Consider the following 22,827-nt stretch of genomic DNA (forward strand, 5'->3'; position numbering starts at 1 on the left):
CTTCTTTAGCTTTGTAACTGCAAGAAAAGTGGCAAATATTAAGATTCTTGCCTTGGAGAAAACTGCCTCGAACCTTTCCCACTGCTGCAATTAAAATCCTGCTCCCAATACGCCTTTTTATTTCTTACAGTGATAAATGTACATATATATTTTAACCTATAATAAAGCCATGTATTTTACATTGTACTATGGGTCAAATGTTACATTTGTACCATTTCTGTAGTAGCATCATCATTACGGTCATAATGCTGTTAAAACTTGAAAGGATTTGTGATGAAAATGGCCTAATCAGACAGAGGTCCCATCAAGACACTTGATAAAACTACTCCATTACTGACCTTGTTATATTAGGTGCTTTGTTAATTGATTGCATTTTAGATGTCAGGCTCCTTTCTACCTCCAAAAGGCAGGTTTTGCTCATTTAAAGCCAGATAAATTCAATGATTCATTTCATAGCATGACTTATTCACTGCAATGTAAACACAAACAGTCAAGAAGGGAAGGCAAAAGTGACCATAATAGCTTAAGACTCCGTTACTGCAAAAACCTCTCTGCAGTCTGCGAAACAAGCCACCTCAACTTGAGGAAGGAGAAGAGCTTGCACATCAACTGTTACTATCGGCTTTCCTGCTGTAAGCTCACTGGTTTACTCACTGACCACTTGTGTTGTGGACAGCACCATGAACAGCCACACAGAAAACAGGCAGAGGGAATGGTCAAAAATTGCACGGATTCATGAGACCAAGTGATTTCCCTCGTAAATATTTATACAGCTTAACAGAAAGTAAAAAAAAAAAAAAGTTACACAAATCTCCACACATTTAATTGCTTCTCTCCTCTGTCAATTTTTTAAAATGGTTGATAGTGGTTTTTTTAGTATTATTATTTTTAATATTACTGACAGTGCAAATGTAAGTGAAAATGAATTCTAGACTGTGCAAAATTTTTCAAAGTAATGCAAAAAAATTGGATCTCTCTTGATAATAAAATACCTGTTTACTAACATATGCATGCCCCCAGTTAGTTACAGTCAGGTCCCATTCTGATAGAAATAAAGTTTAACTCTGCTCTTGATTCAAACAGAACTGCAGGCAGGCTCCAACTCTTTTAGCCTGTTGGAGAAAAGATATTTTACAGCTCTTACTGATCATTATTTTTAATCCATTAATTCTTCAAAGTACTACAGCTGTTTGTTCATAGACGATCTCTGTTTGTGGGTTAAGCAGAGCGAAAATGACTGCTTAAGTCAAACAATACAATATTCAATTTTCAATGTTTTAAATTTCAGTGTAAATATAGATGCCTTTTTTTCTCATAAAAGACTTTATGTGAAGCACTCTAGTTTATTTTATTGTAGCATACTGTTTTGAAGTTAGCTAAAATATGGTACATTTACAAAAATCTTTAATGGATTATTTCTGTTAGGCATCACAGTATTACTGCTAAGTACTTTGTTGTGGATTTAGTGGTACTGAGGGGTTACTGAGACAGCAAGCCTGCAGCTTACTGTGTCTAATTGCAAATCCGTTACCCCCAAAGCTTTCTTTGCTATCATTTTTTTTTTAAAACTGAGTTATGATGGACTGCGTAATCACAGATACAGCTATATTAAATGTTGATATCTTTCATAATACCTTGGGAATTACATTAAAAAGATACATTATTTTTGCTCCTATTACTGAACAGAGTTGTACCAATGATGCAAACGCAAACAAAACAAGCTTTATGGGTGTTCATTTAATAATGATTACTTGCTTAAGTTATTCATGTAAAAATAAATATTTCCATAAACATACTTTATCTATTCACAGTGGGAATAAAGAAAGTAATAACACACTGGTAATAGCCGTTATAACACAGATGTTTTTTTTAGTCTTTATTTAATTTATGTGATATTGCAAACTTAAAAAGCACTTACAGAATGTGTTCGCGCTCACCATGTATGTACTCCTGGACTTACTGCTGGCAAGAATAGGTTTACAGATATAGCAAATTTGTAGATTTGCTCAATTTTATATATTTTTTCTGAAAACAAACAAGAAAAAAAAACCAAGCAGATAAGTGAAAAAAAAACACGTTTGTCTGCAGGTCTATTTAAAAGAACAATACGTTACTACGAGCTTCACTGACCTTGTGTATAGAAATAATTCATGAGAGTGCAGCTGGATTTTCTCAGGTCAGTGTGACACACTTACAGAACTCTGCAAGAGTTCCAGAGTCATTTGAACACGTGCAGCCATATTCATCACTGTGAAATGAAACAAGTATGTTTTTATATTTTTAAAATCTGAGAACTAAGACATCCAATATATCCAGAGACCTGTGAAAAAGTACTGAAAATTGTAAACAATTGTGATTAAATTGTATTATGGACAAACTAGTCTGATCCATACTGGTCTCAACTAATGGTTAAAATAATTTTAAGATGAAGTCATGCATTGCCCAATGACTTCTGGCAAATTTTGTGAATGTGTTCTAGTTGTTTCCAATTCAAGAGAGCTTAATCTTCATTTACCCTAGCCTGTTCATTGTTTACTAGAGTTAAGCTACTTCTTTTGCTTTTAACAATATCACAGAGACACTGAGTTGCAGTTTGTTCAGATACTTCAAAACTTTATTGCTTTTTCATAGCCTGTTATAAATCTCACATCTGGTCTGTGCATTTGTACTTTATAGAGACCTGACTCTCCTATTGTCCCTAATCATTTCACAAAACGGGTGATTGAGGTGGCTTAATGTTAACAGGAGGAATGTGGGTATGCCTCAAACAGCATCCAGTTAGTAGCAAGATGGCCAGGACTGGTGACTGTAATTAAAATGTTCATCATCTCCTGCATTCTCACACACAGTTTGTGCACTGACAGGCATTTGTGTGCTCTGTAGTGTGTTTTATGTATGCTTTGTACCACACGTGTGTGACCTCCCCATTCCTTGTCAATGCTGCTTATTGTGTCAAATATGAAATCTGTCCATAAGGCACTGGTTACGACTTGTGTGGTGCCAGTGATGTATCCCCTGTTTCAGCTGTGTGAAGAGAAGTCCTTCCAGAAATCTTCCTGGGGATAACTTGCATGTCATCATTTCAAATCTAGAGCACTATTAAAAAAAAATCACCGTTGCAGCAGCAATAGGTTCCCCAAACTTTCAGCAAGGCTTCTGGAGAAGACAACCATGAGTAACTCTTTGCTGAAAGCAGGGCTTGCCCAGGGTTCACCATCAGCAAAATATCAGGCTGCATTAACTCCCCTGTGATTATGCTAAACTCTCATATATAAGTAAGACCAGCACTCAGTTGGTAAAATCATTTCCCGATTGAATTAACCTTAGTGATTAGTCCTCTCAGTGTATCCAACAGCTAGGTAGAACAAGAGGTTATAAATATATATATATATTAAGCTGCAGGATAGGGAATCTGCAACCTTCTGCAACTCTTAAGTGTCCACAGATGGCCCAGAGTGACCTACTTTGGGATAAATAAATCAAAAAAAGAGAATAAAGTTGCCCTGGCAGCGAATGCCTGTACCAGCACTGGAAAGCGGAGGTGACGGTGGGCACAGGGAAGTGACAATGGGTGTCCCACGGCTGCCAGCTGCCCTGGCAGCCCGGGCATCTCCAGTATGTGCTGGCTGCTCTGCAGCCTGCACGCTGCGTGCTGGTAATTTTAACCTGGGCTTCCCAGCATCAGGTGCTCCTATCATAAGACTCTCTAGCGTGATTGCTTTGCAGATTGGCAGAAAGTCCAAGGTTTGAGCAAGTCAGAAGAGCAAAATTAAATTTCCAGCTCTTGCAATGTCTTTTCTGGAGTCGGGCTGGATATTGATTCTACAGTATCACTTTTTACTTTTAGTAAATCCTTAACAAACGTGTAACTTCTATAAAGAAAAAAATATTGTCCAGTACTTTCAATGAGCACCATAGGCATAAAAATAATTGTCAGGTTTTTCCATTCTCCTCTTGCTTTAAGCTATACATTATCTATTAGAACTACTGCTAATTTCAATGGGAAAATCTCTAATTTTTTTTTCCTTATAATATCAAGTGGCTTCACTCTCCTCACCAACCATCTACAAAAAATCCACCTATTTTCCCTATCGTATCTGTCCTTTTCCAGAACCTTCATTAAACAAAGAGCAAGGAGATAATTAGGTGCCCAAGGGAGGTGCTTGGATGCCTTGGGAAGATGTTTGTATGACCCAAAGGGATGCTTGGGTGCCCAAAGAGATTCTTGGGTGCACTAAAGATATGGTTGGGTACTCCAGAGTAGTCAAAGAGCTGGCTGATGTCATCACAAGACTTACTCAATTACCTGGAGAGGTCCCAGTCAACTGAAAACTGGCAAATGTTATCCCAGATTTCAAGAAGGGCAAGAAAACAGGCACTGGCAATTACAAGCCTGTCAGTCTCGCTTCAGTGCCTTCAGGTAAAATTATGGAGAAGATTATTCTGAGAGTTATTGAAGAACACCTGAAGGACAATGTAGTCATTGATCACCGCCAACACAGGTTTGTGAGGAGAAAGTCCTTTTAATTTCCTTTCATGACAAGGTCACCCATCTAGTTAACCAAGGGAAGCCAGCTGATGTAATCTTTCTGGATTTCAGCAAAGCTTTTGATACTGTGTCTCACAGTATCCTTCTGGACAAAATGCCCAGCATACAGCCATATAAATACATGATACAATGGGTGAACAGTTGGCCGATGGTCAGGCTCCAAGGATAATAGTTAATGGGGTCACATCAGGCTGGTGGCCAGTCACTAGTGGGGTTCCGCAGGGCTCCGTTTTAGGGCCAGTTCTCTTCAATGTTTTCATAAATTGCTTGGATGCAGGACTTGAGTACACACTAAGTAACTTTGCAGACAATACTAAATCAGGAGGAACTGTTGATTCCCTCAAGGGTAGAAAGGTCTTGGAGAGAGATCTTGATAAATTAGAAGGCTGGGCAATCACAAAACACATGAAACTTAGCAAGCGTAAGTGACGGATTCTGCCCGTGGGAAAGGGCATCCCTGGCTATATGTACAGACCGGGGGACGAGAGGCTGGAGAGCAGCCCTGCAGAAAGGGGAGTTTTGGTCAACAGCAAGCTGAACACGAGCCAGCAGTGTGCCCTGGCAGCCAAAGGGCCAACTGTACCCTGGGGTGCATCAAGCACAGCATTTCCAGCCGGTTGGAGGAAAGGATTGTCCTGCTCTGCTCTGTGATAGTGTGACCCCTCCTCAAGTACTGTGTGCAGATTTAGGCACCACGATACAAGGACATAAAGCTATTAGAGAGTGTCCAAAGGAGGGCTATGAAGATGGTGAAGGGTCTAGAGGGCAAGCTGAATGAGGAGCAGCTGAGGTCCCTTGGTTTGCTCAGCCCCGAGCAGAGCAGGCCGAGGGGAGGCCTCATGGCGGCCTGCAGCTCCCTCACGAGGGGAGCGGAGGGGCAGGCGCTGAGCTCTGCTCTCTGGGGACAGCGACAGGGCCCGAGGGAACGGCATGGAGCTGGGACAGGGGAGGGTCAGGCCGGGTGTTAGGGAAAGGTTCTGCACCCAGAAGGTGGTCGGTCACTGGGACAGGCTCCCCAGGGCAGTGGTCACAGCACTGAGCCTGCCGGAGTTCAGGAAGTGTTTGGACAATGCACTCAGACATAGGGTCTGATTTTTGGGTGGTCCTGTGCAGAGCCAGCAATTGGACTTGAAGATCCTTATGGGTCCCTTCCAACTCAGGATATTCTGTGATTCTATAAATCCTTCCAGATTCCCAAATGGTGAAGGAGTAACTTGCCCTTGTCACAGGGCAGGTCTTGCCCTAATCCAGTGACTACCAACTGTCATGTTCATCTCTTTCATGCCCTCTGCAGGATGCAAACTACAGATCGCCCTTAGGGAGCAATGAAAACAATGCATGTGTATATACATTCTGCAGAGAAAATATTAGTAAGTCTGCATGCAGAATGGATCTTTTTCATGCATGGTAAGACCTTATGCATGAAGACACATTCAGCATGTGTTTGATTGTGGTATGAATTGTCACTTCAGTAAGTCCACTCACTAGAAGAAAAGATAAATGTGTGAGAGTGTCTACAGAGTCAGGCCTTAGACCTTACCATTTTCTGAGATCAAATATATGTGCTATGTTTTGTTTGGGCTTGCTTTCTCTCCAAAATGCCTCTCTCAGAACTTGCATGTTCTCACCTGGGTACACCAGGCTGTGAAGTCTGCAGAGGAGACCAACACTCAATTAAGCTTACACAGATGAAAGTTGAATCCATTTTTATTTTCTCTAGACAGATCTAGAAAACCACTACTCTGATATTGCTACATTTTGTGAGTAATTCCCACAAACCAGAAGTATTTGGCTTTTTTTTTAAATTATTTTATTTTATTTTTTGTAAATGTGTCTGTCTTGGTTCAGGAGACTCCCAAACACCTGGCAGATGAGCTGTTTCTGGAAAGTCCGTGGGGACAGCTCCTGACTACATGTGGAGAAACTTACCCAGTTGGGCAGATGTGTGGCTGGGGCAGGAGACTGGGCTGGACATGTGGTAGAGGTCCCAGGGTGAGAGGTGCTTTATATCATTCAGCATTATAAGGGATTAATTCATTAATGAAGCTTTATTTAGCTTCATGGCTAAGACAGCCTTACATTTTCATTTGTTAGATATCTCCTTTTCTTTTATCTTCTGCAGATCCTGTGCTCATGCAGGAATAAACAGTTTGTGTGCAAAATGAAAAAGAAAAAGAAAAAAAAAAGAAAGAAAATGTCCTATGATATTACTTTGAACAAAGATTAAATTCACAAAAATATGCCAGTGCCTAATTTATTCTGAAGAGACTGTAGGGGTAATACAGTCTCTTGAATTTTTTTTTATATATATTCTGCTGATGATATCACCCTACTAACTGGAGTATTTTTTATCCCTCATGACTAATTTTGCAGCACAAATCAAGAGCTGTCAGACCACATAGCTCTGAATGCAAAGAAACTACTGTTAAATATGAAAAAGTGGTACTGCGTGGTACATAGATATGAGACCAAGCTGCTTTAAAAATCTTAAATAGATTTCAAAACTGAAAGCAAGAAATATGAACATTGTTCACAGAATTGACAAGATAGCTCAAGGACGCATGCCTAAGATGTAATTTCAGCAAGAGCAAATACTGTTGTTTTACCGCAGAAGTGCTGCTATAATACTGGGTCCGTTTTGCACACCAGAGTACAGGTGACACTCTTGCAGCCAGTCTCAGTTCCATTCCAGATCATTTCAAATATGCTGTAGATCAACATCTACATGGTCACAGTCCAAGCCATTAAGGGAAAGGTGAAAGAATGTGGAAAAATCAGAGGCAAGTTCCCAACAAAGGTTCTCCAGTGCAGGAACAAAATTAAGATCTCATCAAAGCATTCTTCCTCAGTGCTGTGATCTCCATCCTGATCTCCCCAGAGGAAGACTGACATTCAACTAAAACACAATGTGAGGAAACATCACAACATGCACATTCTCTCCTGTGCTCCAGCTCTCAGAATTTGTGTCATGAAACTGGCTGTTGGCTGGCATTTGAAGAGGACTAACACCTCAGTTCATTTATTTCAAATGGCTAAATCTCTCACTAGTACAGGACAAATAGATTACAAAGTTGTTTGAAGCTTCATAACCTTATGATAACCTGGATGTCTTGAAATGAATACAGCGAGGAATCTCACTGATACTTGGTATTTCATTTGAAAGTGATGTCCTCATCTTAGAACTCTTAAGTTTGGGCTTAAACTTAAACCTTTTCACTGGAAGGAGAAGATTTGGTCCAACACAGTGATGCTTAGAATTCATTAAATCAGTAGGACTGTCAAATCACTCATTAAAGACTGTTATTATCAGTCATTAGGACTGTTAAATGTGTCAGACTGTTAAATCAGTCAGGACCATTAAATCAGTAGGACTGTTCATGTGAAGCAGCAGGGTACAAGGAAGACTTCAGGTTCTGTTTTTCTGTATCTAGGTGACATTTAAATGCCTATGACCTTGAAGTGATGTCACGAGTGCATCCAGAACAGAGCTGAGGATAAACATTAAATTCTTGCAAAACTTGTCAAAAACTTAGCCAATTCCAAAAATAACTAACTCAGCTAAAGGCCCTGCTGAGTAAGTTTGAAATACGATCCATGCTCTGAACTTGAATTAACCCATTCAGGATAGATGAACAGTCAAGCTAGTTTCATAGGGTATTGTTAAAAACTCTGTTAAGCATAGTGAAAGGTGAAGCATGGGTAAATGAGACACTGTCTGGCATCTCCGTCTCATATAGAAATGCTATTTAAAAAGTCAAAATTAATTACATTAAAAAAGACATTTTGACTGGGACTACCTTTAAAAGATGTGAAATGTTTTCATGTTTGATAAGTAATCCACAGAACTACAGAACTTTTTCACCTATGTAAAAAATGTATTTATGTATATAAATGTATATAAATATATCTATGTATGTGTATAAAAAAGCCCGGCATGTGTGCGAATACATCACTTTCACACGTGGCTGAATGATGTCTTCATCATATTATAGCAGTATTTGAAAGTATGTTGCATTAGAAGACAAAAATCTATATACAGGGAAAGTTTTGTTTTGTTTTGTTCTTGTTTCTGTTGTTTTTTCTTTTTTCTTCTCTTTTTTTTTTTTTTCTTTTCCCCAGTAGCAGGCTTCATAGTTAACCTCACCATGTTTTTGACCAATTGGGTTATCATGTGGGGGAAAAATGAGAAACATCTAGAGGTAAAACTATCGAGGACATTTGGATAAGTTTTTGTTGTTGTTGTTTTGTTATAAATAAAGAAGGATTTTCAGGTGTGATAATGTATGAGTTTTAACTGAAATTTGTTTATCAAGATGCCGTGGGTTATCTAGTCTGGGCACAGTCCAAGAATACAACTGGATTAGTTTAACTTCAAATAGAATTACCTAGTATGTTAAAAATACCTTGAGTCAAAAAACTAGGATGCTTTTGATAACAAAAAGGAGACTTTGAAACGACTTTTCTAAATATTTTTACCAAGTAAGTTGTGGCTTTGTTTATGACATACAGGTTGTCTGTACATTGATGTAGCAGCTAATCTTTTTTAAAATAATTTTGTCACTTAATGGGCGTATAGTCCATAGAACCTACTGCTGTAAATTATCACTAAAGCTAAAATCCAGCAGGCCTGAAAAGTATTGCAATTTATGTATATTCCATTTTTTTTTTTTGGGGAATACCAGAATTAACGGATTTATTACAAACATAAAGACGAGTTTGAAGGAGAGACAAAACAAAAACAAAACAAAACAAAGAATATATATATTTTATAACAATCTGTAAGAGCTTAGAGATTTCTTTGGAGGTAAATGAGCTGGTAACTATCTCCTCTTTCCTGTGACTATGTTACTGCTGGTAATGACAGGTATCACCCTCAATAACATGGTGTGAAATTCTGAGAAACTGACTTATTTATAATTTCCTCCAAACCTGTAAAAATTGTCGCCATAAACCAAAGTGCCCTGTTCTGTTTGCTGACTGTTGAGGCTGAGGTTAGATATAGGCATCTAACTTATAGACACTTGATAGATGGCATATTCCGCCCTGTGTATCCTATGATAAAAATACAGACATAAAACACAGGATAGAGAGAACTCACAGTTTTATGACTAGTTACTGCAATTTCTTTCTAAGTTCGTAAGTTCACGGTAGGAAATCTGTTCTCCTACATTTTCAAAACACCAGGGACGGAGTAATTAATATGTCATAAGTTTGTGTTTTACAAAAACACCATCTGCCAAAAGTGCACCGGATGTTTTCCTTTAAAAATGGAGGCTTCCTGCCTAATCCACTTTGCCTTAATCTTCCAGCTGCTTTTTTGGTAAAACATTAGCTCAAGAAAAACAAAAAACATTAACTTTCTGATTCTAAACCGTAAGCACTATTCTTTCTTTTTTGCAACTTTTTTTTTCTTTTTTTTTTTGGTGTCCTAACAGTTCTCATTGTCCTTCTAAATAATTATTTGTCAGTATATCTGTACACGATAACAACACACATTAATGTGCTATAGGCGGCTTTTTTTATGCTATAGGCTGCTGCTGTGGGAGGACATCACCCAGTGTGTACTGGAGGAGAGGTGCTAGCTGGCAGTGTGTTGCTGCACATGGGAGAACTTGCTGTTACAACCGATGGCAGCAGAACTCAGCGCTCTCTGCCCATCTGAAACTGTGCAATCTCTGGAGGATTTTTTTTTTTTTTACTGGCCCTTACAACAATATTTTGACCTAATAAATCGCTGTCCACTGAGAATAAATGTACTAAGCTGAGCTGCAGATGGAGAGTCAGCTGCTGGCTGTGTTTTCCACCCGCAGAGCCTTTCTCCAGCGCTGCCCGAGGACATCCCACAGCTTGTTCTGGCTCACTGGGACATCACAAAGCCTCTCCCTAGAATCACAGAATACCCCGAGTTGGAAGGGATCCACAAGGACCATCGATTCCAACCCCTGGCTCTGCACAGGACCACCCAAAAACCAGGCCATGTGTCTGAGAGTATCGTCCAAACGCTTCTTGATCTCTGGCAGGCTCGGTGCCATGACCACTGCCCTGGGGAGCCTGTCCCAGTGCCCGAGCACCCTCTGGGTGCAGAACCTTTCCCTAACCCCCAGCCTGACCCTCCCCTGTCCCAGCTCCATGCCGTTCCCTCGGGCCCTGTCGCTGTCCCCAGAGAGCAGAGTGCCCACAGGTGCCAGGGCCATCTGCTCGGTGAAGCAGCAGAGCTAAGATAGATAGCAAATTTTTAAGGGTCCTTGCACCTGCGTGTGATCTAGTGAAAAACAAATACATTTATTAAATTTGGCAGGTTTTAAACAGATCAAAATCGATTTAATCTGCTCAGATAACTGAGAATTAACTCGCAGCTAGGCCCTGGCCAGGCACGGCTCCGTGACTGCCACGCAGCTGCCCCACACAAGCGGGGCCTGGGCACGGCTGCGGGCAGGCCGACGGGCTCCTGCCCCTTGGTGTCCCCGGGGCCACCCGAGAGGTGCCCCAGGAAGCCACCAGAGGGAGCCCACGCCTGCTCCAGGCCAGCTCGGACCTTGACTTTAACCTATATATCCGTGCATACTTCGAGCTACATGCGTATGCTGTAAAGGCACCTGTAAAGGTTCCTACAGGAAAAGAGCTCCTTCCTTCTCTCAGTTCCTCTCGCTCATCACGTACCAACTTTCTGCTCCTTCAGCTTCTTCCTTCTGTCCCCCCAACCCTCCTCAGGGCTGAGCCCATGCAGCCAACTCAGTCATGTGAAAAGTAAGCAAAGTCCTTCCTAGGAAAATTGTGACTAAGCTGCGATTTGGATCAAGATTGCTTTTACCCTTCCCTCACGTTTCACTTTGTGTCCCCACAGTACTTGGAAAGCGGGGCATGTTTGTATTAAAATTATACTAAAATGCAACAGCTTGGAGGAGTGGAAGTACTGTCATGATACCAGCAGGGGTTAACTCTTCAGTGCTGCCACAGAGGGAAGAAATAAACCCAGCTATCTCGCCTGTTCAGCAGTTTCACTTTGCCTCAGGAATATGACAGTGGGGACTTCGTCTTGCCACGGGGTGCCCCCGAGGAGCGCTGGCTCTGCTGTGTGATGGGAAAACCCCTTTCTGGTGGAGGGCTGCCTTCTCTGAACGCTCGAAAATACGCGTACATTGGCATGATTTACGAGATTTCAGAGGATGGTGACTAATTGATCCAGACTGGGGGGTCACCAGAAACGGGGGTTCTTGCCTGACCCCTCCCCTCACCCCATAATTTCTTAAGGGTGGAAATTTTGAAGACTCTGTCACTTGTTCATTCTTGTGTATCCAGCTATGTCCCTTCAGAGCTTCAACATTTATCCCAAACATCATGGTAGTCATTGCACCTTTGAAAAATAGGGAAAATGAGAAGTCATGAAAGAAAGAGTTTAATTCTGCACAGGCATAGCTAGTTGGTCACGCTTACCTGTGCAGACACTGAAGTGTTGGCATTTTTTCCTTCTGGAAGTTTTCCTTCCGGAAGTTGCCTGATATATTGCAAGAATTCATATGGTAGCTGTTGAATTTGATCTCTACTATTATCAATTTGAAATTCTATCTATGGCCAAAATGGAGAAAAAATTCTGCAGGCTCCATGTTTTGGATATTTATTTTGGGATATTTATTTTCATTTATGCGGAGTAAATGTCATTTCAGTGCGGCAGTTCAAAGGATGTTGGAAATAGTTTTGAGGTGAATCAAATGCATATAGACAGATACATGGTAGAAGAGCAGCAGAATGCATTACAAGACAACAGTTTCCTGCGGCGAGGGAAGAAGGGCTATAATTTGGCATAAACGAGGGCTATGGATGGGGACTACAGAGGAAGGCTGAAGAAACAGGTAGCACAGGGCAGAGGGAAAATGACACTAACGGTACAGAGCGTCACCCTGCAGGTGTGAACTGACACTGCAGGCTTTGGGATTTGTAGATGCTGAAGACAGTAAACGTATCGTGCGTATGTGGCCTGTATAATACTTTATAATACTTTTTTTTTTTTTCCTTTTTTCCTAAAACACATGACTTGGTGCTTTTTGGAAGGTACCATGGTACATGGGGGAAAGTAGAGCTTATAGGTGCAGAACTAGCCTGGTACATGGCCATGAATTAAAAAGGAAATATAAACCACAAGACCCTGCAAAATGAGGGGTGTAAACTCTTACCTCATATCACATAAGACACAAACAGTTCAAAAACATCTAGCCAACCACAGAACTAACACTGAACACATAGAAAGACACCATCCTACATGCAGGAGGCTGAGAAGAAGAATTTCGGACACAGGCTGTGCTTGTGGCAGGCTCTCAAACAGCAGACCTGGCCTGAAAAAAATAGATAAAAAGTCTCAGTTCACACATCTCAGAGCTGCAGGCTGAATTTATCTTCCTGGAATGTCCTCCCAGTGGCGCATGAGCCAGGTCAGGCCAGGCCAGGCATCTCAGGCTTCCTGATCTCTGGGGAAACAATCCTTAAACTCTGTGGTTTTGTGTGCGTGTGTGGTTTTGTGTTTTTTTGTTTTGTTTTGTTTTGTTGTTTGTTTTTTTTTTAATTATATTTGGCAGATGAATTCCACGGTATCTGCATGGACCAGCTCATCAGAGTCATTTCTAGCCCTCCAAGATACCAGGTGGGGCAGGTTATGTTACTGAGACTGTGCTACATGCTTGCCTGGTCAAACTCATACTACATTGATCAGAGAAATCTCAAGAGATTGCTGCATTTTGTAAAAATCTGATTTTCCTTGAAGAAAAAATGCATTCTTCCTTGGAGGAAATGTATCCTGAACACAGCAGGTAAAGGTGGCATGCTCTGAAATGAATTTTTCAGGCAAAATATACATGTATGAAAATCTGTGGCAAATTGAGGGAATCTGAGAACGGTGAAACATTTAGGGGGAAATACAAGGAAAGAGATGTTCACAGCTGCAGTGAAGAATAAAGAAAACAGATATTCAGGGAAGGTGGTGGAAGGCTCAAGGTCTACTGGCTAGTGGTAGGTAGAGACTGGGCCACTCGAACTTCACCCTCTGTCCTCCTGTAGGAAGACCCTCTCTCTTGGGATAGTCTGGGGTTCTTTCTGTTTTCCAGAACTGAGAGCCTAAAGCTAACTCAAATGGAAACTCAAGAAACTATGGGGATATCGTGCATGTGAAAGCAATGGAAGGGCCCGCTGCCACGTGAGAACCCAGGCTGCTTATGGACAGAGCGGGGTGAAGTGTCTCTGAGCAAATCCATGCAAAATGCAGCTCAGTGGGGAGGGCAGAGGGGGAACAAAACCAGGCTCAGGGCACAGGTACCAACCAAAGGCAGCTGTGGTCCCCAGAGCCAGCTGCACGAGTAGGCAGCAGCGGAGAGCAGCAGCCAGAAGCAGAAACCTCAGACTTGTCATCAGTCTTCCCACTGTTGGCTGTGGGGAAAGGAGAGCAGGAGCTGGAAATGACAGTACTGTGTATAGGTCATGTATTGTATCAAAGGGTTAAAATTAGGGGTGGAGAAAAATTAAGCAGCCATCTTTCATGTGCAAATTACTAAAGCCATCATGCAATATAACTCCCCACAACACAAAGCCTGAATGCAGTCCAGTTTATCTCACCAGCCCTACCAATGATAACACATGCCGAACATTTCAAAGCAAACATTAACATACTACATACATTTTAACATACTACACGGTGGGGTGGGGAAGACTTGCGGATCACATAGCAGCCATGTGTCCTAGCAAAGGAAAATCCTGACTGCAGCTCCAAACACTTTGGCTCTGCTCCTGGGTTAGTGAACTGAGGGACGGTCAGCAAACCAGTTCACTTCTTTGTGACTGCTCTTCCATCTCTAAAACGTGAGGGGCTGCTATCACCCACATATATACTTCAACTGCAAATTTACATGATAAGCAGCAGTCTAAATATCTACCTGCCTCATCTCTGTTAAAAGACCCAGGAAATCAAAACAGCAACACGAACCAAAAAGCAAGCCTCTCTTTCCCTTAAATCGTCACAAATGAAGAGTAAGTTGTGTGTGAAGTCTTCCACCCTTCTAGACTGACAACTTTATTGATCCCACACTGAACAGTTGAGTCCTCGTCTCTTCAAGCCATGAGCCAAAATGACACAAAAGCACGCTGCTTTTCCAGGTAGCGCCCTCCTCTTACAAAGAACGTGGCAGGTGACGACTCTGCCCAAGAACCCAGCATCTTCAAATCAACAGCTTCTCAGACCACTTCTAAAGTTAGACTAAAAAACTGGGGGAACCTGGGAGCAGCACGTACTTACAGAGCACTCTGTGGTGTCTACAGCACTGCTAGCCATTAAGCACGCCATACAGAGATGCAGTTAGTAGTCACGAAAAATAGGTACTGATAAGACAAAAACTCACATCACAAAACCTGCCAGCTCTTTTTGTTTTCCCCAGTCAAGAACTGCTAGCAAATTGCATTCATCTGTTCATTCAAATCCCCTACATCTGCTGTAACATCAGGTACTTTGGGAGATAATTTTCTCTTACAGTACCCTTCCTAACCACAAAATTCAATGGCAACATCTATGCAGCTTCTTTCTTATCTCTTAGATGACCTTGTTTTTCAGTTTTTCTAATTGTCAACTTTTTTCCATATCACTTCTACTACAGGGAAAAAAAATATATCAGCATGTTCCTTATCGCTTACATACCGAGAATCTCTAAAGTTTGGACAGGATCTATCAATTTACTACGCCATTAATTCCTAAAATGATCAGTCAATATTCTAAATATGACAGCATGCAATTTTTGAATAAGCTGATGCAAGGAATGCAACTTACAAAAGCTTCACGACATATATGTATGTAAATTACGTATATCAAACTATCTGCTATTTTAGGTAAGGGCACACATTTTTCTTTCTGGTGAAGCAATAAAGAACGCAAGTTTCAAGTGTTCCTGAAGGAAGAGAAAGGCCTGATTCTATATATTATATTCTAAATACACTATATACATACTCTAATACTATATAACATTATACATTATACATATACTATAATATATATATGGTATATATCCTATACCCTATATTCTGTATGTCCTTTATTGAATGTAGCTCTAGGTCTTCTTTCAGGGAATAAAAAAACAAATAAATTATATTTTGATGTGTAAATTGAGGTTCACAGACCCACCTGATGAAAGTGCAGCACTTATTAAAGTGAACATCTTTCATAAAAACCGCATCTCAAAACTTTGTTTCATGATCTTAAGAATGACAAAATGGCAGTGATCTTCATGCTACTACTTGAAATACACACACTGTGTATGTACATATGCCGAACTACAACTGTATAAATACTTAGGAAAGTCCTATAAATACAAGAAAAGCCCTTGACCCCAGAATAGCCTTTCTGGTAATGAACTACAGATGTTACAGCAGTTCGCTCACCAATGGACGACCTTTGTGTACATACACATAACCAGTGTAATTCTCAGACTGAAGACAAGCATTTGTGAACCACTCAAAACAAACGACTGCATCTGCTGCACACAAGCCTGAGTACGCGTAGCTCGTAGGAATGTCACTGGGGAACTTTAAACAAAATCACCTGCACAGCTCTTCTAGCCCGGCCGGGGCTTAGCGAAGGCTGAAGTCCTCTGTTCCGGGAGTTGAGTAAGCGAGGTTTTACCATCTCAGGGGAACAATAGATATAGAAGAATGCTGACTTCAGAAGCACCACCTCTGCTAGGATGTGTTCATTGTGCACATTAATTCCTGAGGTGGTGTCTTTTTCTTCAAACACAGCTGAATTCTTGACCTTCCTGTCCTAGCTCTGATAACATTCTTCTACACCCTAAATGCAGAACAAAAAGTTCAGCCTCTACGTAGCTGATAATATTCCGTTGCTCAACTTCAGGACAGAAAGCTCCTTTTACTAGGTAATTTATTTCTCCTTAATTGATAGATGTTCCCTTCATTAATATTTTCTATTGAATCAGCAACTAAGTATTTCTGCTTGCCAAAACTATTTAATGCTGATTCCCATTCAGCAAGGCAGCATCAATTTTTCACAGGCAATGTTGACATTTTACTACATTTCTCTCTTACTTGCTTACCTCCTAGACCCTTTAGGATAAGGATCAGCCTACTCGTAACATAAAACCCTCTAAGAGATCACAACAGAAGAGTTCCTCTTAAACAGTTGATAGTCAGGCATATATTATTGGGAAAAAAATAAAAAGGCATTGTGTAATCAAGATTCTAAGAGTACAATTTGTAGAGGACAATAAGGAAATGAGGTTGTAGAAGAAAATGTTTAACTGCATGCCGAGTAGGAAAAGGGTAAAGATGACATGTTGTTATCCTACCCCGATAATCTTTATGATCCAGCAAATTATGAAAAGTTTAAATTTTCAAGATTTCACAAGTCTCATCCAACAGCTTTAAAGAATTGGCCGAGGAGCTGAGAACTACTGACAGTTGTGTAACCAAATCTGTAATCCCCAGGGGATGTCAGCAAATCAAGGCAGCAACAAAGAGGTGCGTTATGTTGGCAAGTTTTACGTAGGATCAGAGATACCTTTCAGACTGTGTGATCTGAGGTCAGCTCCAAAGGGCAGGGAAGAAAAGAGTCTGATACTAACAACAGACATAATCAGCAGGGGGAAAAAAAAGAGTTGCCATCTTTTATTTGATGCCAACCTACAGGGCTTATGGAAACTACATCTCGACAAGCCAGTTATCAAGATTCAGGAAGATCACAAGTTCAGCTGACAAAATTAAGCACTACTTAAAAATTAAGCACTACTTAAAAATTAAGCTATAGGGAATTCTTAAAAGGCGTTTTCCTTTGTGCTTGTTGGCATTTAGACAAAAGAAGACAGCAGCACAAAAGCAGATCAAAACAGCACGTCCCCAAATGTAGTAAAACCGGGACTTACGGTCTACTAGAGCCATCTTCAGTGAGATTCTACCGGCTTTTCTTTTTGCCCTACTACAGTTTAATGATAAAAATATGTATAAAACGTTTGTTTTTAGAAGACTTGCTAAATTATGGAGTATTTAGGTTACAAAGCGAACTGGGCTAAAGAAGCCATACGCTTTCCTCAACTATGTACCATTATATCAACCAACACAGGCACGTATTTTAAGTTAATAAACATGGAAGTATTCGGGCCAGTCCTAAAATTTTGTATGAACTCTTGGTTTAGAGCCTATGTAGTTAAATAGCCTAACAGCACTATAATGAACATTTTTGCAACTATATAATTAATGTCTACAAACAAAGAAGTTCTCCTCTACTTTTTGACCACTCTCATTTCATAATTGGCTGCTAACTAACGCCACCAATTCACCCAAACCCAACAAGGCGATTGCACGGATCAGAACTAGCAACACATCACAAATGCAGGTAACGCTGCCCACTAAATCTCCCTTGAACATGCTCCGAGAAGATGATCCATACCAAGGAAACATTTCACCTAGGACCCTGCTATATGTTTTCTTCATACATATCCTACCTAGTAACCTAACGCCCAGAGGTTACGTTGTTTTCCAGTGGATCTGAAAATTTTAAAATGTTTTTAAATCTCATGTAGTTTTGCTTTATACTTCTTTTGAAATATCAGTTATTCAATCACAAATCTTCGTTATCTCAACAAACCTGTCATGCTTATCTACAGTTCAATTCCTTAATAATTTTATATCAGAGGAACATAGTTTCCAGCATAACCATCAGTGGTACACAAAATGGGTGTAAAACACAAGTCTTAACTTGCACCCTAACTTTCAGTTACTGTTAATTTTCAGTATCAATTAGTTTAATGATCACTTACTATGAAAGTTAAGGAAAATTGCAGCAGGAATTTCGATGTTTAAATCCCTTTCTTGAAATCTAAACTTTAAAGAAACCAAAGAATAAGGAACTTCAAATGACGTACCACAAAGGAAATGTTACCGGAGCTATCGAGTACCTCAATTATTCACTAAAAGAAGGCAATCAGGTAATTTAAGTTCAAACACTTGTACACTCACACAAGAAAAACAGAGACATGATTAAGGGGAGGCCAAATTGTTTTATTTAATTTTTTAGTGACCAATTAAATTTATGGCAGAAAGCTCTGCTTTTTTTTTTTTTTTTCCTTTTTTAAAGAAACCAGCAGTGCTTCATTTGATGGGTTGGAATTCTACTCAAATTCCAGTTAATTTTGTAACAAACACATGAACAGGAATTCCAGATATTGTTTCCAGAGCAGAAATTCACATTTGTATGAAAACTCCATGTTTGTACTTGATTGGGACACAGAATGTAAAACTATTGTCAGTAGTGCATGAGTAAACCATTCACATTTGATCTGGAACCTTGACATCAGAAAGTTGTACTCTCCTTTCAGATTTTTCATTACCTTGTGCAAATCAAGTCAAGTCTTCATGTGTCAAGCACACACTTAAAATTGTCCATGTTTTATATACAAGACATCTACCATTCAGGCAGTGCAAAATACAACCTTTCATAACAAAACTAAAATGTACCTCTCAAAGTATGAACAAGAATATACACATAATACATGATGTACACTATTTACACAACCATAAAAAATATAATACAAGGATTTTTGTATGTGGTTACAAGACTTGACGGTCTTTTGCAATTTTTTTTTTTGTAATTTTTTTTTTCCTTTGCAACAAGGCATGTGTAAGTTTCCTGGATCTTTGCAGCTCTTCAGAGATCTTGGAAACTACGCTTGAACTTTTAGGAGAGTTTTCAAATGGACTGCCATCAACTCCCTGTTTTGGTCGGAAAGTTCAGCTGTGCCACCCACCCAGTGGCTGGGAGGCTTCGGAAGGACACTAGGTGACGGCGGGTCGCTAAATTTTGCCCCAGCGTAATTTTCTTTTTGGTTCGCTTCTGTGAGGGTGACAGGTTTCTTGGACTTGGCATTTCTGAAGTTCTCTGTGTTTTTAAGTGGCTTTTTCTCCTGCTTCGGAATTATTTCTGTCGGTACAGAATCTTGCCAAAAGTTCTCTATCTTTCTCGCAGAGGTGATCTTGGTCAGCGGCACGTTACATTTGCCCTTCTGCCTGTTAATCTTTGGTTGCTCACACAGATGGAAACCGTGAACAGGCTGGCTGTGGGGGGCGGCAGCCTTCTCAGACTTTCCCATCTTGTTCTTCAGGACCTGCGCAGACAAAGACCTCACGTCAACGGGCAAACCCTCTCCTCGAGAGGAGCCTCCTTGACGGTTCTGCCAGCCCCTAGGCTGCCTCTAGGGCCAGACCCCGCCGCCATCACGGCGTCCCCCCCCCCCCGATCCCCTCACAGCCCCCCCCCCCGCGCCCCCCGGCCGGCCGCCATGGGGCGCTGCGCCCCGCGCACGTCCCGCCCTGCGCGCGCAGGGGCGGCTGGCGCGCGGCCAGCAGGCTAAATCCGGCTGTTGCTGGGCGCAGCGGCGGCCGCCCATTGGTGGACGGCGGCGGCCAATCACCGGCGGCATTTTCGCTCCCCCCCCCCCCCCCAACAGACGTAACGGAAACTCCGCCGCCGCCGCCCCTCACACGCAGGGCGGAGGGAGGGGGGCGAGCAGCTCCCCCCCACCCCGCGGTCCGGCCGGGAACAAGCGGCCCCCCCACCCCCCCCGGCCTCTCCCAACACCGGGGAAAGGGGGAGGAAAGTACCGAGAAGTGCCCGAGCGCCTTCCCTACCTCCTTCCTCAGGGGTCTGCCGGGCGCGGCTCTCGAAGGGGCGGCCGCGGGGGGCTCCTCCTGGGGGGCTGTAACCATGCCGGGAGCTGGGGGAGCGCGCAGCTCCCCCGGGCCGTAGGCGGCCAGCGGCGTCCTTCTGCCCAGGCCGGCGCGGTGCTGCTGGTACTGCTGGTAACGGCTCGGCAGGAGCCCCGCGGGGCCCGGCCGGATCTTGCCCTTCCTCCGCCTCACCCTCTTGAGCGCGGGCCGCGCGCCGCCCCCCGCGGCGGCCAGGCAGCAGCCGGGCTGGTTCTCACAGTTGCTGTCCCCTCGCCTGAGGCGCTGCAGGAGGCCGGAGGGCAGCCGCCGGGGGTCTTCGGCGCCCGACGAGATGCGAGCCAGGAAGGGCGGCGGCGCCGTGGTGGTGACCATGGTGGGACGCGGGGACCCGGAGCTGTGGAGGGGAGAGGGGTCGGGGGGCCGGGGAGCGGCTGCCGGGGCTTTGCGGGCTGAGATGGTGGCGCGGTCGGGGCTGCTGCTAGGAGAACATGGCGGGGGAGTGAGGGGAGCAGGCAGCAGCGCCCCTGTGTTGTTACACCGCCGGGCCACGCCCCCTTCCGCCCTCCGGCCAATCGCCGCGCTGGAACGCCGCGAGCGGCACGCCTCTCCGGCGGGCACAGCCAATCCCCGCGAGCCGGCCGCCGCTCAGGCCCCGCCTCGGCCAATCGGAAGCGACACAAACAGTCGCGGCCCCGCCCGCTTCCGCAGGCCGCCCAATCCGCGCGGACACAAACAAGGGGCACTCCCCAGTCTCCGAGTCCCGAGCCCGCAGTGCGAGGCGAAGGGGCGGGGCCAGCCGCTCCCCTCGCCAGCACCGCCGGCCAATGGCGGGGCAAGAGAACGCCCGGCGGCCACGCCCCCGAAGGCCCCGGAGCCAATCGGAGGCGACATAAACAGGCGGCGGCGGCGCGCCCGCGGGGGGGCGGTGGCGCGCTCCCGGCTAGGCACGCGGGGAGCGCCATGGAGCCGCCGGCCCCGGGCGGTGAGGGGGCACCGGGGAGCCCGGCCCCGGCCCCGGCCCCGGCCCCGGCCCCGGCCGAGGAGGCAGCGGAGCGGGACGAGCGGAGCCTGGAGGCGCTGAGCCTGGCCGCTGGCGGCACCGGAGCGGCGGCGGCAGCAGCGGCGGCGGCGGGGCGGCCGCAGCCCCCCCCGGAGGGCCGCCGGGCGACGCTGGCGAGCGCCCTGGAGCTGGAGGGGACGGTGCTGCGCGAGGGGCGGCTCACGCAGTTCGTGGCCAACAACCTGGAGCGGCGGATCCGCCTGAGCGGCGCCCCGCGGGGCGAGCAGCCGGGGCCGGGCCCTGGGCCGGGAGCCGGGGCCGGGGCCAGCTCCATCCCCGCCATCGACCCCGGGGCGCTGCAGGACGTGGTGGCCCTGGCCGGGCAGGTGGCGGCGCAGGTGGACGAGCTGCTGCGGGCCGTGCACTGCGGGCTGCAGGCCCTGACGGCGCTCAGCGTCGGCTGCATCCAGACCTACCGCGACGGCGTGGAGAGCCTGGGCGAGGCGGCCGACCTCAGCATCCGCGCCATGTACGCGCTGGTGGCCCGCTGCGAGGAGCTGGACCGCGCCATGCAGCCCGTGCCCGCCCTGGCCAAGCGCATCCGAGACATGAAGGGCACCCTGGAGCGCCTCGAGGGGCTCTGCAAGTAGCGCCGCACCCGTGGCACCCGCTACAGCACGGTGGGTGCAACTGAGCGGGTCAGGCCGCCTGCCCGTGGCCTCTCAAAGCTGGCCCCGGAGCTGGTCTCAGCCCCCCGGCTTCGTACGTGGTGCCTTCGGGCCCCCTGCCCGGGCCTGGCCTGCCCTCACGGCCAGCCACAGCCGTGGGCTGGAGGAAGCTTGGCAACCGGTGAAGGAAAAGGGTCTCGGTGTAAACGGCGTGGTGAACCGCCCGCAGCGCTCCGTAGCTTAAGCTCCATTAAAGAATTTGGATTCCACATGCCTTACGCTTGCTGTTTATTGAGGGCTAGGGAAAACTAACCAACCTGAATCAGAAGCAGCTGTCAGTATTTATTTTTGACCAAACCTGAAGTTGTTGTGAACGCTTTCTTGATGTTTACAGGCGTATGTGGGTCTTTGTAGTTGACACTTAGTGCCTGACTGAAGTAACTCTCATGCTGTTACAGTTAACAAACGTGGAGAACGCTGCTGTCTCTTACAGGGCGCAGTTGTAAGGGAAGACAAGTGAAGAAAATTCAATTCACCAAAACACTTTCTCTCTGAGAATAATATAAAATCCACGGGATAGAATTGCGATCCGGTTAAGAGCAATCCTAGATACAAAATACTAAATAAAAGCCTTCCGTTAAAATACGCTTTGCCTCTCAGTTTCTGCAGTTTTTGTAGAAATTTGAGTAATGTCACTGTGAAATGATTCTGTGATTTATATCCAATGTGAAACATATTTAGTTTGATGAGGAATATGTATACATTATGACATTACACGGGTGTATGACTGGCATAAAGTAAATACTTCGGAAGAATTTACTTAGCTTGAAGCTTTTGTATATGCATCACTGTATGCTGAAGTCATTCTGCTGTATCAGTATTTCCATTGAAGCTTGAGAGAGATTCTC

The 22,827-nt window shown here is 44.2% G+C and overlaps 2 protein-coding genes across 2 annotated transcripts; one reads left to right on the forward strand and one right to left on the reverse strand.

Annotated features, from left to right (window-relative positions):
• Positions 1 to 18,565: 18,565 nt before the first annotated feature.
• Positions 18,566 to 20,623, reverse strand: PNRC1 (proline rich nuclear receptor coactivator 1; the record flags this gene model as incomplete). The annotated part of the gene is made up of 2 exons (XM_080585429.1): positions 18,566 to 19,689; positions 20,213 to 20,623. 2 exons carry the CDS (start codon positions 20,621 to 20,623, stop codon positions 19,249 to 19,251), a joined length of 852 nt encoding a protein of 283 aa, XP_080441555.1. The 3' UTR covers positions 18,566 to 19,248.
• Positions 20,583 to 22,562, forward strand: LOC308192157 (uncharacterized protein; the record flags this gene model as incomplete). The annotated part of the gene is given in 3 exon segments (XM_080585428.1): positions 20,583 to 20,774; positions 20,776 to 21,105; positions 21,107 to 22,562. Coding segments are annotated over 3 exon segments (1,317 nt in total). The 3' UTR covers positions 21,902 to 22,562.
• Positions 22,563 to 22,827: the final 265 nt, after the last annotated feature.

The sequence above is a fragment of the Anser brachyrhynchus genome (genome assembly GCF_964034855.1).
Source record: "Anser brachyrhynchus genome assembly, chromosome: 3".
Classification (NCBI taxonomy): domain Eukaryota; kingdom Metazoa; phylum Chordata; class Aves; order Anseriformes; family Anatidae; genus Anser; species Anser brachyrhynchus.